At 30.1% G+C, this 14,400-nt stretch overlaps 2 protein-coding genes across 2 annotated transcripts; one reads left to right on the forward strand and one right to left on the reverse strand.

The window, feature by feature from the left end:
* Window positions 1-4,974: 4,974 nt before the first annotated feature.
* Window positions 4,975-10,566, reverse strand: LOC141448860 (uncharacterized). The gene is made up of 6 exons (XM_074117639.1): window positions 10,386-10,566; window positions 9,835-9,930; window positions 8,178-8,298; window positions 7,558-7,847; window positions 7,295-7,434; window positions 4,975-6,630 (listed from the first exon to the last, which is right to left on the reverse strand). Coding segments are annotated over exons 1-6 (705 nt in total). The 5' UTR covers window positions 10,443-10,566; the 3' UTR covers window positions 4,975-6,629.
* Window positions 10,567-10,958: 392 nt separating this feature from the next.
* Window positions 10,959-14,307, forward strand: Rpp20 (ribonuclease P protein subunit p20). The gene is made up of 3 exons (XM_074117642.1): window positions 10,959-11,200; window positions 11,283-11,448; window positions 12,023-14,307. The coding sequence occupies exons 1-3, from the start codon at window positions 11,033-11,035 to the stop codon at window positions 12,115-12,117; spliced, it is 429 nt and encodes a 142-aa protein (XP_073973743.1). The 5' UTR covers window positions 10,959-11,032; the 3' UTR covers window positions 12,118-14,307.
* Window positions 14,308-14,400: the final 93 nt, after the last annotated feature.

Consider the following 14,400-nt stretch of genomic DNA (forward strand, 5'->3'; position numbering starts at 1 on the left):
TTATGGTTATGAAACTAAAAATTTATAACTATCGCAAAAACAAAAGTTAGGTGAATATTATTCCTTGCAAGGTGAACCTATTCAATAATTTAAAGCATCGCTGAAATAACAAAACTAAAAAATATAAGGATAAAAATTTAAAGGGATTTGGAGTAAAAAGTAGGTTTGATACACAAACAAAGATATTGTCAATTATCACTTGCGTCATATTTACTGATAGCTTTCACAAATCAAAAAAGCAGGTTCTCTATTTTTTTTTTTGTCATTTTAAACTCAGCAACAGTAAAGTTTTTCTTTCACAATCAATAAAATTATTTACAATGGCGGCTTCGCAAATAAGCGCATTTCTTTATACTTGAAACTGGATACGTCATAAAATAATATTTTTAGAGTTAAGAATAATAGTCTTATTTAAGAAACAAAGAAGAAACAAATTTGTAAAGCAAATCAAAACACTAGCAGCATTAAAATTCTTAAATTTTAAAAAAGTTAAACAATTTCAGATCACCAGTAGAAACTAAATCAGAAAATTTGTTGCTCATATTCTACTTTTTGCTTATTGTATAAGAATTTTGGATTGTTATTAAACTATCGAAGGAGAAAGCATTAGAACCTTAACATACCTTATTTAAAATAGTATGTTGTGTTGAAGAGCGACAACCCTGCTGCACTTTTCTTGTATGACATCTGCATAAAATGTATGTTTGTTTTTATTAAATAAAAGTATTTTGTTCTGTTCTAATTTTAAATTCATTTCTATAATTCCAGATACATGATATCGGAATGCAGTTCAAATTTAATGGAGATAACTTATTCATCTCTTTCACAATAATTTCAAACGTATTAATTATTAAATTAAGTTTTCCCCACCTTATTTTTACGCGTTTTATTTTCTTTTGAAATTAACTTTTGCTAAATTTTATTTTTTTCATGTCCAGAAAATAAGTAAAATTATGTAATGTTCGTTTACTTCACAGAAGTCGGTCATTCAATAAAGGAAGAAAGATATTTCAGATTTCTTTTATTGATAACTTTGCGCAGAATGATTACACAAATTAAGCAAGTGTTTATCTTTAAAAATATACATATATACATAATATATTCAAGTATACGCCTGCGCAGGTAATGTAAATTTTAAATTGAAGATACTATATAATAATAGATAGGTTTAGGTTATTAGAAGTATTTGTTATTTGAAGAGAAAGTATTCTTGTTAGTTTAATTTGAATTTGGACAACAGAATAATTTAATTGTGCATACACTCGGTTCAATACAATAATATGATGCCTGTTATTCTAGGAATATTAAATACAATTTATTTTTTATTTTTAAATTTTTAAACGTTCTAATGGCGAACTTCGTATTTCTGCCCGTTTTCATAATTGTATATCAATAGGGTATGGTTTATTTATTTTTGTATGATCTTATGGCAATTTTTAATATTGCTATTTATTTTAAGTGTTTTTAGAACATTGCATTCATTTAAGTTGTGAAAAGTTGAGAAAGATAAGAATTGATGACCGCCATACAATATTTTATTCATTTCAAATTAGAGGAGGATGTGAAAAACTGAAAATATTCAGAATTTCCATCAAAACAGAGAGACATTTGCATATATTATTTTTTAAATGAAATGCTCCTTATTTTTCTTCATGTTAAAGTACAATTATTGAAAGTTGTTCTTAAATTATAAACAGCCGTACATTACAATTTCCTGTAATTTCAAACCCTTCTATAGTTAGTTTATAATACAAAATTGACTAGGATTAGTGTAATGGGTCGTGACTGATAATAAATGTCGGCCTTAAACTTAAGAACTTATACAATACTTATAAGTGCATTTAAACAATGATGAAGTCGCGTTGTGGTGAACAAATTTAATCTCCTTTAACATAAATAAATATATTATCTTCTGAAACTTAATAAAATGAATGTGTACATTATAATGCGCTGTTTCTCATATATTGTAATTAATTTGTGGCAATCTTCATGTTCACTGGACTGTTAACACAAATTCTCAGCATCATGTTTCACTGTTGTCCTGAGTTTGTTTTATATTCAAGGACCAAAACCCTGTTTATTAATCCATTAAACTTGAAGGCTTCTGGAGAGCGAAGTACCCGCTGTTTCCGGGAGTCTTCTTTTAGTTTTATTTTTGCTAACATTCATTCCTCTGAATAACAAAAATTCTCAGATACTTAAGTGGCCTGTCGGCTAACACATATCCAAATAACGTTTATTCACTGTTTGCAACATCGTTTCTTAATGTCTTCTTATAACTGTCATTTCATCATTTTTTACTTTGATGCAACCGTTTAAAATGCACCTTGCTAGCCGCTCTTGTTCATATTGTGTCGCAACACATATTTATCTTGTGTGTAGCACATCAGTTGTATATGTAATACAACAGTATTTTTTCGTATGTCGAATTACGAATATTCAAAGAGCAAAAAGCAACTACGTCTTCCTTGTCTCAGACTACCGTTAGATACAAATTTTTTAACACTGCCCTCAGCGCCTTAACTGATTGATAGAACGACGAAGTTTCTGTTATTTCTGATTTCAGCCTTAAAATCGCAAAAAATATGTGAAATCCATAATTAAATTCGCAACTGTTTATTGAATTTGGTTGAGGAAAAATATGGTTTAGGAGGATTAACGAAGCCTAGATCCACACTGAAATTTTTCTAGGAATTTTTTAAGATGCTGTTCTAACTACAGATAACGATTCAAAAATTTAGTATAAGAGAGAAAATAAATACTATTTATATTATAATAAGCCCGGTTGGGTCAGTCACACTTTCAAGACTCAGTAAGTGTATTAAAATAAATAAACAAACAAAACATGATTTCTGGCAGATTTTTAACTTTACTGAACATTGTTAAATTTGCACGATTCTCTCTTGAAAAATTGGAAATATTGCAAAATAAGAAATGAATTTATATCCACCACTTCATTAATTCCCTCCTCTTCAGTAAATGAAATAATTCAGTTTGTATTTGAAGAGATTTTTCCAAAACTTTTTATCTCGAAAATAAAATTTGTGTATAAACTGTACCCTGGATATTAGAGAACATAAAATTTATCTTAAGATTTTAAAGTAATGCCAATTTTTTCAGGTGGGCTTTATTACATCCAGCAACCGATTACATGTCTTCGACGGAGGCGGGTTGCAAACATACTTTACTGTAAATTTCTTTTGTTAGCCATTAAACAAATTTCAAGGCCTAGGGAATCTAACACAGCATCACAACGCAACTTTGCGGGCCTGCTTCTAACCGCTCGGATACATTGGCTACGGAGATTTCCATACTGGTAGAAATTAATCCACCAATTCTTCTCTACGGCAAACTCACAGGGATAATTTAATATTGATAAAGTAAGAAATTTGGTTCAGAACACAAGATTATGATATCGTTGAAAAAACAACTGGTAAATTTACACTAATTGAAGACTGCAGAAGTAAAGAATAATCAGGTGGAACAATTAAGCTCTCAACAAATGATCTTTGAAAAGCCTTATTGAAGTTTGAAACTACTGTAGTAGGAATTGGAAAAATATTATCTAGATTTTAAATTACAGAAACTGACTGGTTTTTATTGAAAAAATAAATATTAGTGGTTAGAAATCACTGCCGAAGAAATGTTTTTAAGCAGAACTTGGAATTGCAGGAGGGGAAAGTTTAGGGTTAAAGTACATCCACTAATTGGATCCAACACCACAAGCGGGAGCAAATTTTTACCCAATTAAAACCAGACTGCAGTTACTTATATAATATTTATCAGTCTTACTTAGAACATTTTTCTAAGAAATATTTAGTTGGAGAAATAGTTCAGGAGATATAGCTATTTTATGCTTCCCCTCAGCACACCACCATACAATTTCCTGTTCCAACACCTACAACTGTAAGTAACTAAAAATCAGTAACCAGAAATGCCGTTTTACACAATACATTAGATTTTCTCGAACAGTGCTGCACTGATTATTTTGCATCTTGGAATATACTCGTACATTTTTATAATACAGAACATTTTTTATTTAGTGGCAGTTCTGGGAGACCTAAAAGGTTTATTTGACTTTTGTGTAAGTTTCTTTGTAAGAAATAGAGAATCGCTTGTCACTTTCGCATGCCTGCGTGAAATCCATTCATAAATCTTAGGAAACCATACACCTCTGCTACGCACTTGTGGGCATTTAGAATTGTGTTAATTTTAGTTGGAAAAAGTCTCGGGATGGTGCCAAAATTTTGATATCCAGTTTAAAAAAATATAACCATTTTAAGTCCTTCTCCTTAGATCGGAGAAGTGGTTTTTCGAAAATGTTCCCTCTATGAATGGATGTACGTATGTATGATGAAAAAAAAACTAGCTCAAAAACTAATTGCAGGAAATTCGAAATTTATATTGTTTTTAAACACTGTTAGAAAAGAGTAAAATGAAAGCGGTCATAGTCCCTGAACCAAGCCGGAATTATAGAGATTTGTCGTTTTTTATGATTGGCTTTACATTTCATACAATAACTGCACTGACTACGTCTACAACTTTGATAAATTTTTCCTTAAGCACTCAAGTGACGTACAATTTCATTGGCGTAATATTGAAGTCAATCACCTAGTTGGGTGAAAATTTGATTGGGGTTAGACAGTTGTATGAGCAATATTCAGTTTAATAATGAGTAAAATTGAAATGTTCCTTCCTGGGTCTATAAAAAAAGTTGATTTTTAATATTTTCATCAGGATTTAAAAAAAGCTATTGCTCTTTGGAGGGGCCACTTACTTCGAATAATATTTGTCCATCGTTATACATCATGCAATTTTACTGATGAGCGAGGACCAAGTTTTGATAAGAATTATATTGTAAGAAAAAAAATGATCGAAATGTGAATTTAGGTGAGCAGCCATCCCAGAAAACCAATTTACTATATTTCCTAATCTTATTACCACATCTGGTTGAAATAAATAAACAATCAAAAGGAGAGAGAGAAAAAAAGAAACAACTATTTTTTATTTCTTTTCATTTGTTTTTTTTTTGTTTACAGATGAAAACATTCTTAGTTTCACTACAATTAAACCAACCATTCCACAATACATTCTGAGAGACGTGCAACGCTAATAATATATCGGTTTACTGTTCTTAAACTTATTTTTTGTTAAAAAAGTTATTAATAAAAACAAAAAACTGTCTTTAAAGTAACATTGATTTTTCTTCATGTCTACTCGATCTTTTTTTTATATATATATATATAGATTTGTTCCATTATTATGGTTATTTTTTATTAACATTGTGTCAATCTTTTAAAAAATGTTTCACATTTTTTTGAAAAATGTTGATTTTTTTCTGATAAAAATAAGTTTTATTGACAAATGTCCTTTATTATTATTATTAATAATAATGTTGTACTATTTGTTTCGTACTTATGGGAGGAAAAAAAAGAATCCAAAACTATATAATTATAAGAGAAGCTATTTACATATAATTCTTGGGAGGGGAACTTCTTGTTTTTGCAAAGGTTTCTAAACAAATTTTCATCATGTTAATTTAAAATTAAAAAGCTATACACCAAGATCCAATATTGAAGCTTCAACAAATAAAACAAAAAACTTTACATACAATATTTTGGGCTTTCTTGGAAAACAAAATTAAAAATAACTAATATATTTGATATATTTTATATATCTATTACTGCTATTAAAGAAAATATTTTTTTTTAAATTTAAATTCGGCAATGAAAATTAAACACAAGTTGGTCAGAGGAGTATTTTACTTATATTTAGGTAGTTTTTTCTGGGTTTGTGGTACAAGATTATTAATCATTAGAAAAACATGTGTAGCCTTATTAAAAAAAAAAAAAAATCTAATCATTCATTCAATTAAAATAGATTTTTTAAAATTTTTTATTATATATATATAAAACGGACACGTATCTAATATAATTATTTACAAAATAAATATACCTCAAGAATTCTTAATATATATAAATTTTTTATTTATTTATTTCAGTACAAAAATCCAAGGCTCAGTTTTAATTAAAAAGGGAACATTATCTTTTATTTTTTCTTCTTTTCTCTGAGATATATTTACAATTTTAAATGTTTTTCCTTAATCATTAAGAAAAAAAAAAATTAATTTACTTTTACTAAGTAACACCTAACAAAAAAGAATAAAATAAAAAGAAAATTCTATAATTGTACTGAAATGCTTTGTACATTACACAACACTACAAAATATATATATATATATATCTTTTTGTATTTTAGTGTTATTTTTTCCCTTTATAATCATTATCATTATTATTTTTGCAGTTAATGTAATGTAGGTTTTTGTGTAGTGATTTTTGATGTTCAACTAAAAGAAAATTGTTTTATATCCTTACATTCTCTCTTTTTATTTATAAAAGCTACTTTTTCAATTTAAAATTAATATATATTAGTCTGTTTATATATAATTTTCTTTTTTTTTTACTTTTTTTTAAAAATTATTTATATATTTATATATATATAAATTCCATCCACAAGTTCTTTAAAAATTATTTAATTAAAAAAAATAAAATTAAATAAAAAAAAAGAAACGAACTCTGCTGCAACACTTGTAGGGGGAATGAATGCCTCTGTATTTATAGGTTACTCAATCTGAAAATAAGAATTAAGAAACATGCCAGGTTATTTCAGATGCATTTAATAAGTAAAGACGACATCCAGCCGTGTTCTGCTCAATGTAAATCTAATATAAACATCCATGATGTAGACTACCGCAGAGTAAGTGACAGTGAACAGTTCACATTTATGGACGTCTATACTTTCTTAACCAGCTATGCTGTATGAGCGTGAAGGATTGTCAGATAGTATTGGTTTTTGTTTTATGGATACTTACTTCTAAAAAAAACTGTGAATGGACAAGAGCATATTTGTGCGGCATAAACTTACTTTTTAAAGCCAGTGTTTCTTAAAACTGTTATTGACTCTGTTATTGGAGATATATTAGATACAGTTGGTTAAAATTAAAGAAGTAGAATGTCCAAAAGCTCACAGATACTGTTGAGCATTACAGATTAAATCACATACTTTTTACCAAACTTTGCTCATCTCAATAAAAATAAATAAGAAAGAATGTGAAAGTGAAGAACAAAAATAAAAGAGAGACCAATGAAGCCAAGCATTTTTTAGTGTGCATAACTTAGATGTTCACGATGGAATCCAGTGATAGTTTAGGATTCGGTTCCCCATAAACTGTAAAGAATATGAAATTTCTCCTATTATCGTTTACATTCATGAAATCAGATTAATCAACACTTACTACTGGGGCTTTTCTTCCGTATTTTCAGCCGGCGTCGAATTCACTTTTTCTTCAGGCTTACTATCTGTGGTAGCTGTATCGTCTGCTTCAGCTGCTTCTGCGGCATCGTCTCCCGCCTTTTCTGAGGGCTCTTTTCCATCCTGTTAAAATAAAAACAACATCTAAGTTTTTTTTATGAGAATATAAATTTTCTATTTAAATTAATTATCAAACAACTACCCACTGTTCTGTCCAAAATACTTATTGTAATTGTGGAAAATTACCTTTTCATCTGCTTGCCTATCATTAGCAGCGTCAGCATCCCCACTTGACTTAACTTCTTCGTCTTTTTTTTCTTGATTTGCTCCATCATCTCCTTTATCAGCATCAGTTTCCATTACCGCAGTACCTTCACCATTAGTACCACCGGACTCCACTGGTGTCCCAGATTTGCCCTCTTCTTGCTCTTCCGCTTCAACATTGCCATCTCCGGCCCCGCCTTTTGTTTCCTCTTTTTCCAACTCATCTTCCTCTTCTTCTTCATTTTTCTTGCCCCGTCCTCGTCCGCGGCCTCCTACATATTCACGGATGAAAGTAACTTATAAGTCACAAAAACAAGAATACTTACAAACAACATAATTAGCACGGAAAAATGCCCTTCAGAGGAATTAAAATAAACGCTTCTTAGTTCTGATCATTAGACTCAACCATTTTCTTTAGAGGATAAAAGGAATCTTCAAATCCTCGGCCTTAAAATCATCATAAGGGCTTAAATTTGATATGAATACTTAAACTATATTCTGAACACTTGTTATTTACAGTTCTGCCGGACAGTTTTAATACACATTTCGTTGTTTGAATTGAATCATTCAAATTGCAACAGAAAATTATTATCAGTACTGACCTCTACTTGGTGGTGTTTTCTTTTCCCGTTTCGCTGGAGGAGGAGTGGCTATAGTAGTACCTCGTGTAGACGACCTGGTAGCTCTACGACCTTCTGTGGCATTCTGTACCGGACTCAATCCCTGTACGCACAAAAAAAAAAGTTTCTTATGAAGTTAATTTGAAAATATTTTGTTAGTTAAGTTTAATATGACATGTTCGTTAAACATTCTATATTTCTGGGGGAAAACTTACTTACAAACGCTCTAGATACTTCACCACATTATTCAAAGTTTTCATTCCAATGAATACAAAGTATTTTTAAATAACACTTTATGGTGCCAAACCGGTCTTTAAACGACATGGCAGTAAAGTACACTTCTTAATAACCCTATTCCCCTCTACATTGACTGCAACGTGGAGGCCTAATACAGCTTTTTAAATTTCAAACGGTTTCGTACCAGTACCCTCTCCCTTCTTTGACTTCCTTGTAGACGTCTAACCCTAAAACTTCAGATTTCCTGGACACGAATGCTTCTTAGGCAAGTTTCCCTTGAGTCGGTTGCCCTGGCGATCTTGCTCCCAACCATTCTCATTACATGGTCAAACCATCTCAGCTGCATTTTCGGCAGCGGGTCTTATGTATAGATTTCTCCTAATTTCATACATAACGTATTCTAAACTAAAAGGGTTTTACAATCTTTCTTCTAAGGACCTTCATTTTGGCAGTTATATCGATGACCTTTGTCGCGACGTAGCTAGCAGTCCACGATTCACTCAAATACTTCAGGATCGGTAGAAAGTCGGCTTTATGAAGGACCAATTTGGTTTTCTTCGTCACTTCATGCATTCTCAGGAAATTCATTCTAAGAGCAATTAAAACTTCCTGGCTCCTGGCGAAAATTGCCGTTTTCTGTAATATGGATCTCTAAATATTTGAAAGTGTTCACCTAGTGAAGTTGGAGACCTAAACCTGATATGGTTGATTGACTTGTTTTCTTAGCACAATACATTCTGCTTTCTCAGAGTCTCCCTCCTCAACTAATCTTACAGAATTTTTAGGTTCTTAAGCAAATTCGCCTCACTGTTAACTATCATACGACTTTCGGCAAACGCGAAAAGGTAAAGTGCGTTTAGTTTGAAATATCCACGATATATACGAATGTTTGTTTCGAAATGAACACCTCTTTCGATATGATACGTCAGATAAAAAATATGTAATCGATTTCTATCGTAAACACTCTACAAAACCCAGAGGACAAGCAAGACGGCTAATATGAGGATATTACTTTTGACGAGAATAGAGGTGTACTCAATTCTTTACATTATAATTATTTTTCTCTTCTGAAATACCATTCTCCTATTCTAGATCCGTTATCACAGAGAAAGGAAATATAAAATTAAAATTTACTATACTTAAAAAATAAAGGTTAAGCATTTTTTGCGAGTTTACCAAATTTTTTAAACAATATTTTCATTAAGAAAAAAAAAAAGTTTATTGTATCTATTCATTTAAAAATTATATTTCGAAAATACTAAAAAGTATCGCTAAAGACACTTTTAACCTAATTTTTGAAACTCGTTTAAATTCTATAATTATAAATGTACAATTGTATTGTACAGAATGATTACGGCTCGAAGTTAACATAACCTATATCCCACAAACATTTGAACTTTACCTTCAAGGAAGCTTCTCCCTCCTGTATGGTTCGGGCGAGCGTCGACCCTCTTTTCCCTTTTCGACCGCGCTTGGCAGTCGTTTCTTCTCCAGTCTCCTTTTAACAGGAAAAAAAATAAAACATTTTGAGGTTATATCGTGTTTTCTAAAGTGAAAATATTTGAACTTTGAAGATATAGAATAAAATCCAAAGTAAAATTATATTAATATGTTAAGTTCACTGTTTGAGATTCTTTCAACACGAGAAAAATTCAAACTGTTGTTTGTACGTTTCTAAGATGAATTTAGGAGGGAAAGGTAAAAGGTACGCCGACTCAAAATGGCGGATAATTCACTATTTACAGACTTCAAACTGTAATTTACAGTTTACAAGAGTTAGAACTTAGATAAGACATAATAAAAATTCAAAATTTACTAAAATAATAAACTTTAATGCACACAAAAAAAATGGATGGTTAGAAATTTCATTTTAATGATGCATACTTTATCAGTTATATGTTGGCAGGGCACTTGACTATAGGTTCACAGTAATCTATCTTCTTTGCAACTTACCTTAGGTGTAACATCTACAGAATTTTCAGTTTTCACTTCTGCGTTGTTTTCTGACATGATGAATAATTGTGTGTCTTCTTTAAATTCACCGTACTTAATCTAAAGGCTACACTTCTTAGCACTTGCTACGTGAGAAGCTTGTGTTTATTAAACTGAAATATAAGGTTGCGAGGGGGGGGACTTAGCGTCATTTCATCAAGCGCATGCGCTTGACTGTGCATTTTTCAATCTGCAAAAAGCAAATGGAATTTAACGTTTAGATAAGAATAAAAATCCTGAAATCTAAAAAGTGGATATTTTAAAATATAACTAAAAAACTAAAATGTAAACTTAAAAAAACTCCAAAACAAAAGGAATCGAAATTGTAGACGCGCCAATCGATAGGCCGTATTTTTAACATAACTACTAAAATAAATTTATTAATATCATTATATTATTGAATGCTAAGTATTATTTTTCTATTGTAAGTATTTAAGATTAGGGTAGATTATTTAATTTAAGAGAAGTTTCAGTAATTATTGTGTTTTTAGTGGAATAACACACTTCCGAATGGGTTCGCTAAACATATAGCGAATCAGTGAGGTTATAAAAATTGTAACCTTCTTGAATGTGACTCAACGTGAATGTGGGAAAAATAACAGAATGTGATGGCACAAGAACTTTCCAAAAGTGTTCCTAATCAAAATTCATTTTTAGACTACAACAAAAGACAGCGTTACAAGTCAGATTCTGATCATGTAGTCAAGAAAAGAGTGCCTCCAAGAGATTCTAAAAAGCCTGGAGATGTTTATATTACAAATAAGTCAAATTTTAAAGTATGTATACTTATTCGATTTTTTCCTCTTAAATAACTTGATATATTTCTGTATCAAATATCATATTAGAACAACTGATTAGGCCCAACTGAACGAATGTCTTAAAAAATTAGAAAATAGTGAAGAGATTACCCTGCACGGCTTAGGTGCAGCTGTTACTCGTGCAGTTAATTTGGCACTCCAAATTGAAGAACAACTTGGCGCTACCCATATTATTGATGTGACTACCTCAACCTTGAAACTACTGGGTAAGTATGATAAAAAATTTGTTAGGTCCGCTGTATTGGATAATATCTTTGATTTTATCCGCCGTTGCACGCATATTTCATGAATCCTTGGCGAATTTCGAAATTTCACCCAACTCTGATGATAAAAGAATGACCAAGCCAGTCAGAGATACAAGTAAATATGCGAGCTACAACGGATAAAATCGAAGATATAAATATGAAAGTTTATAGTCATTGTGGTCTGGTCACTCATGATCGTACATGAGATACGTATAATAATTCAGAATAATAATATAATATAACATAATAATATAACAACAGAATACTGTTGAAAACACACATTGTTATAGCATCTTTTTTTTCAAGTACTTCTTATAACTAAGTTGACTCAAAGCCTAAAAATATAGACATTAAATTACCCTTAGATTATTGCTAAATAATTGGGTTGCTTGATGAATATTTAGGCTAGTCCGGGATCTTTTTTTTTTTTTTGAAAGTAAGTCTGCATAGCCTTTAGTTTAATTATGGATAACGTTTAGTGATGTGGTGTAAACATATGTATAATAATATTTTAATTATAAAATAATATTAATAGATGATCTAGAACCACTCCACGATTCAGTTGATCCTCTGACCCAGACAAGAAGTAATTCTAGTGTCCACATCAAGATCTTTAAAAAAACGGTATGATGAATTAACTTTCAAGAAGAGGAATAAGAAAAATTATTGTCACTACAGTGATAATACAAAAATAAATGATATAATTTGTTTGGTGTAACATCATCTTTATTGTGCCCTCCATTTTATTCATCTAGGATTTTCCTCATTGATTTTCTAAAAATGAAGTTTTTCTTTGTAAAATTTTATATTTAAGCATTTGTATTATAGTTTTTTTGTATTTTAAAATTTTTAAGTATCTTATTGTTTATAATGACAAATTTGTTATTTTTTCAATTATAAGTCCTTTTAATTCTCTAATGAGTAACAACAGCGTGATTATTGAACTTTTTTGAAATGTTATTTATTATTAGATTTATGCACTACTAATTGTATAAGTGGAAAAGGCAAATTTCAACATAATTAAAATGTAAATTATTGATTAAAAAAAATTTCGTGAAAATTTAATTTGAATGATTATTTTTTGTAGTTCTATAAAGGAGTAGTTTACTATTCTGTTAATTCCATTTATTTGTGTTTTTTGTTTTTGCTCCAGTAGACCTTAATATTGTAATGAATTGTAATTAAAAGATTATAAATCCAATTAAGTTTTATCTTCGTTAGCTTTGGTAGAAATGTCATAAAAAGTTAGTTTATGTTTGGAAAATCTGTGCTTTATGTAATCTGATTGCTGTAATGTTGGAGAAAACTGTACGTCTGCAAAATCACTTCTCAACTGGCTGTGCTGAAAGATAATTTAACGGTGTAAAAATCATTAAAATGCCGACAAGTAATCATAGAGCGACCCACAGATGGCGCCAGTTCCAAATCTGCTAATAAAGTTGAACAGAACGTATATAGGGTTAAAACTATCATCACCTTTGGCGAATTATTTTTTCCTTAATGATTTACCGTACTTTTAAGGGCACTAAAAGAAGAAATATGTCCTTTCTGGCAGATAAGTAAATGGATGACCTTTATCCATCAGATCAATACATCCCCTCCATTATAATGAGTAGTACATCACCTTAATCGACTTTTTGAACAAATCGATCTTTTTGAATGTATGCATTTTATTTAATTTATATAAATTTTAAACGTACACGGAAACTGAAATTGTTAAATAACAAATTAAATTAATGAGAAAGAGAAAGAGTCTTTCAAATTGAGTACAAGCAAATATTTGGTGAAATTTATTTTCATATAAGTCCTGAAAAGTAAACCAATTTTAGTCTAGAATCAATTTAATTTTAACAGACTTCAATCCGGAAAAACTCATCAATTTTTTTTATAAATTCACTGCAGTGTCCATGGAAAGTATTTTGTTTATTGTTATTTAAGTGCTCAGGCAGAAACTGGTCCATAGTAGTAAATTAAAAAATTCAGTTATAATAATTATTGAGAATAAAGAAAAAACAATATTGCCCTGTATGTATGGAGCTTAAACAGAATCAAACTATTTGGCAATTTATGTGAATGTGGAGGAGCAGAGAAGGACTTACGACCGTTCAGGGTACGGAATGCTGATAAAATCATGGTAGGCCCGCCGTTTACAAATCAATAGCTTTAGCCATAACAGTAGCCGGTTAGAGCGCTAACACCCATACTTATTATTATGAGTGTAGGCATAACTTTATTAAAAAATATGGAATCTTTTTAAGTATAACATGTATAGATGCATCTACGCAGGGAGATCTCTATTCAAAAAACCTACTTAGCTGTAAACTAAATACGGAATAAAATTTTTATTTAATATAATTTCACTAATCTATTTTGTTATTAATTTATAATTTAGTTTGCTTTTTATTTTTACACCCTTCGTTTCATCTTATTAAAAAATTTAAAAGTTAATTACTGAAGGAAAAGATTTACACACAAGTTGAGTTTATTCCATAATGACATGTGGAGGTTTTTTTCATCAAAGTTAATTAATAATAATTCAAAAATAAAATGGTTATTTTCTTTTTGTTCCTTCTCCAAAAATTGATTAGTTCTGAATTATTATTAACTTTGATGAACAAAACCTCCATTAAAGTAAGTTGCACAAACAATTGTAGTCAAGAAACTAAAAATTTGCCACATTCTTTCCCACTTTCTTGTTTGAATAGTTCGAACAACTTTTGTAGCAACATTAGCTAGGCACCTCCCTATTGTACTTTTTTACGCTGTGTTTTATTGCTACTTTATTTTATTTTATTAAATAATAATTGTTAAAAACTAAAATGGTTACTTTTCTTTTTGTTCCTTCTCCAAAAATTAACATTTGAGTAAATTAGTAGTGCAAAATCCCAGTTTTCTGCATTTACAGCCCTCTGT

The sequence above is a fragment of the Rhodnius prolixus genome, unplaced genomic scaffold (genome assembly GCF_049639745.1).
Source record: "Rhodnius prolixus isolate KJV_2025 unplaced genomic scaffold, Rpr scaffold_2, whole genome shotgun sequence".
Taxonomy (NCBI): Eukaryota; Metazoa; Arthropoda; class Insecta; order Hemiptera; family Reduviidae; genus Rhodnius; species Rhodnius prolixus.

Excerpts from the sequence above, each read along its gene's own strand:
- LOC141448860 (XM_074117639.1), bottom strand. The coding sequence starts at position 10,442 with ATGTCAGAAAACAACGCAGAAGTGAAAACTGAAAATTCTGTAGATGTT. Across the intron at positions 7,848-8,177 it reads GAAAACACCACCAAGTAGAG|GAGGCCGCGGACGAGGACGG; the intron begins GTCAGTACTGAT and ends GTGAATATGTAG. Across the intron at positions 7,435-7,557 it reads ATAGGCAAGCAGATGAAAAG|GATGGAAAAGAGCCCTCAGA; the intron begins GTAATTTTCCAC and ends TTATTTTAACAG.
- Rpp20 (XM_074117642.1), top strand. The coding sequence starts at position 11,033 with ATGGCACAAGAACTTTCCAAAAGTGTTCCTAATCAAAATTCATTTTTA. Across the intron at positions 11,201-11,282 it reads CAAATAAGTCAAATTTTAAA|GCCCAACTGAACGAATGTCT; the intron begins GTATGTATACTT and ends ACAACTGATTAG. Across the intron at positions 11,449-12,022 it reads CTCAACCTTGAAACTACTGG|ATGATCTAGAACCACTCCAC; the intron begins GTAAGTATGATA and ends TAATATTAATAG.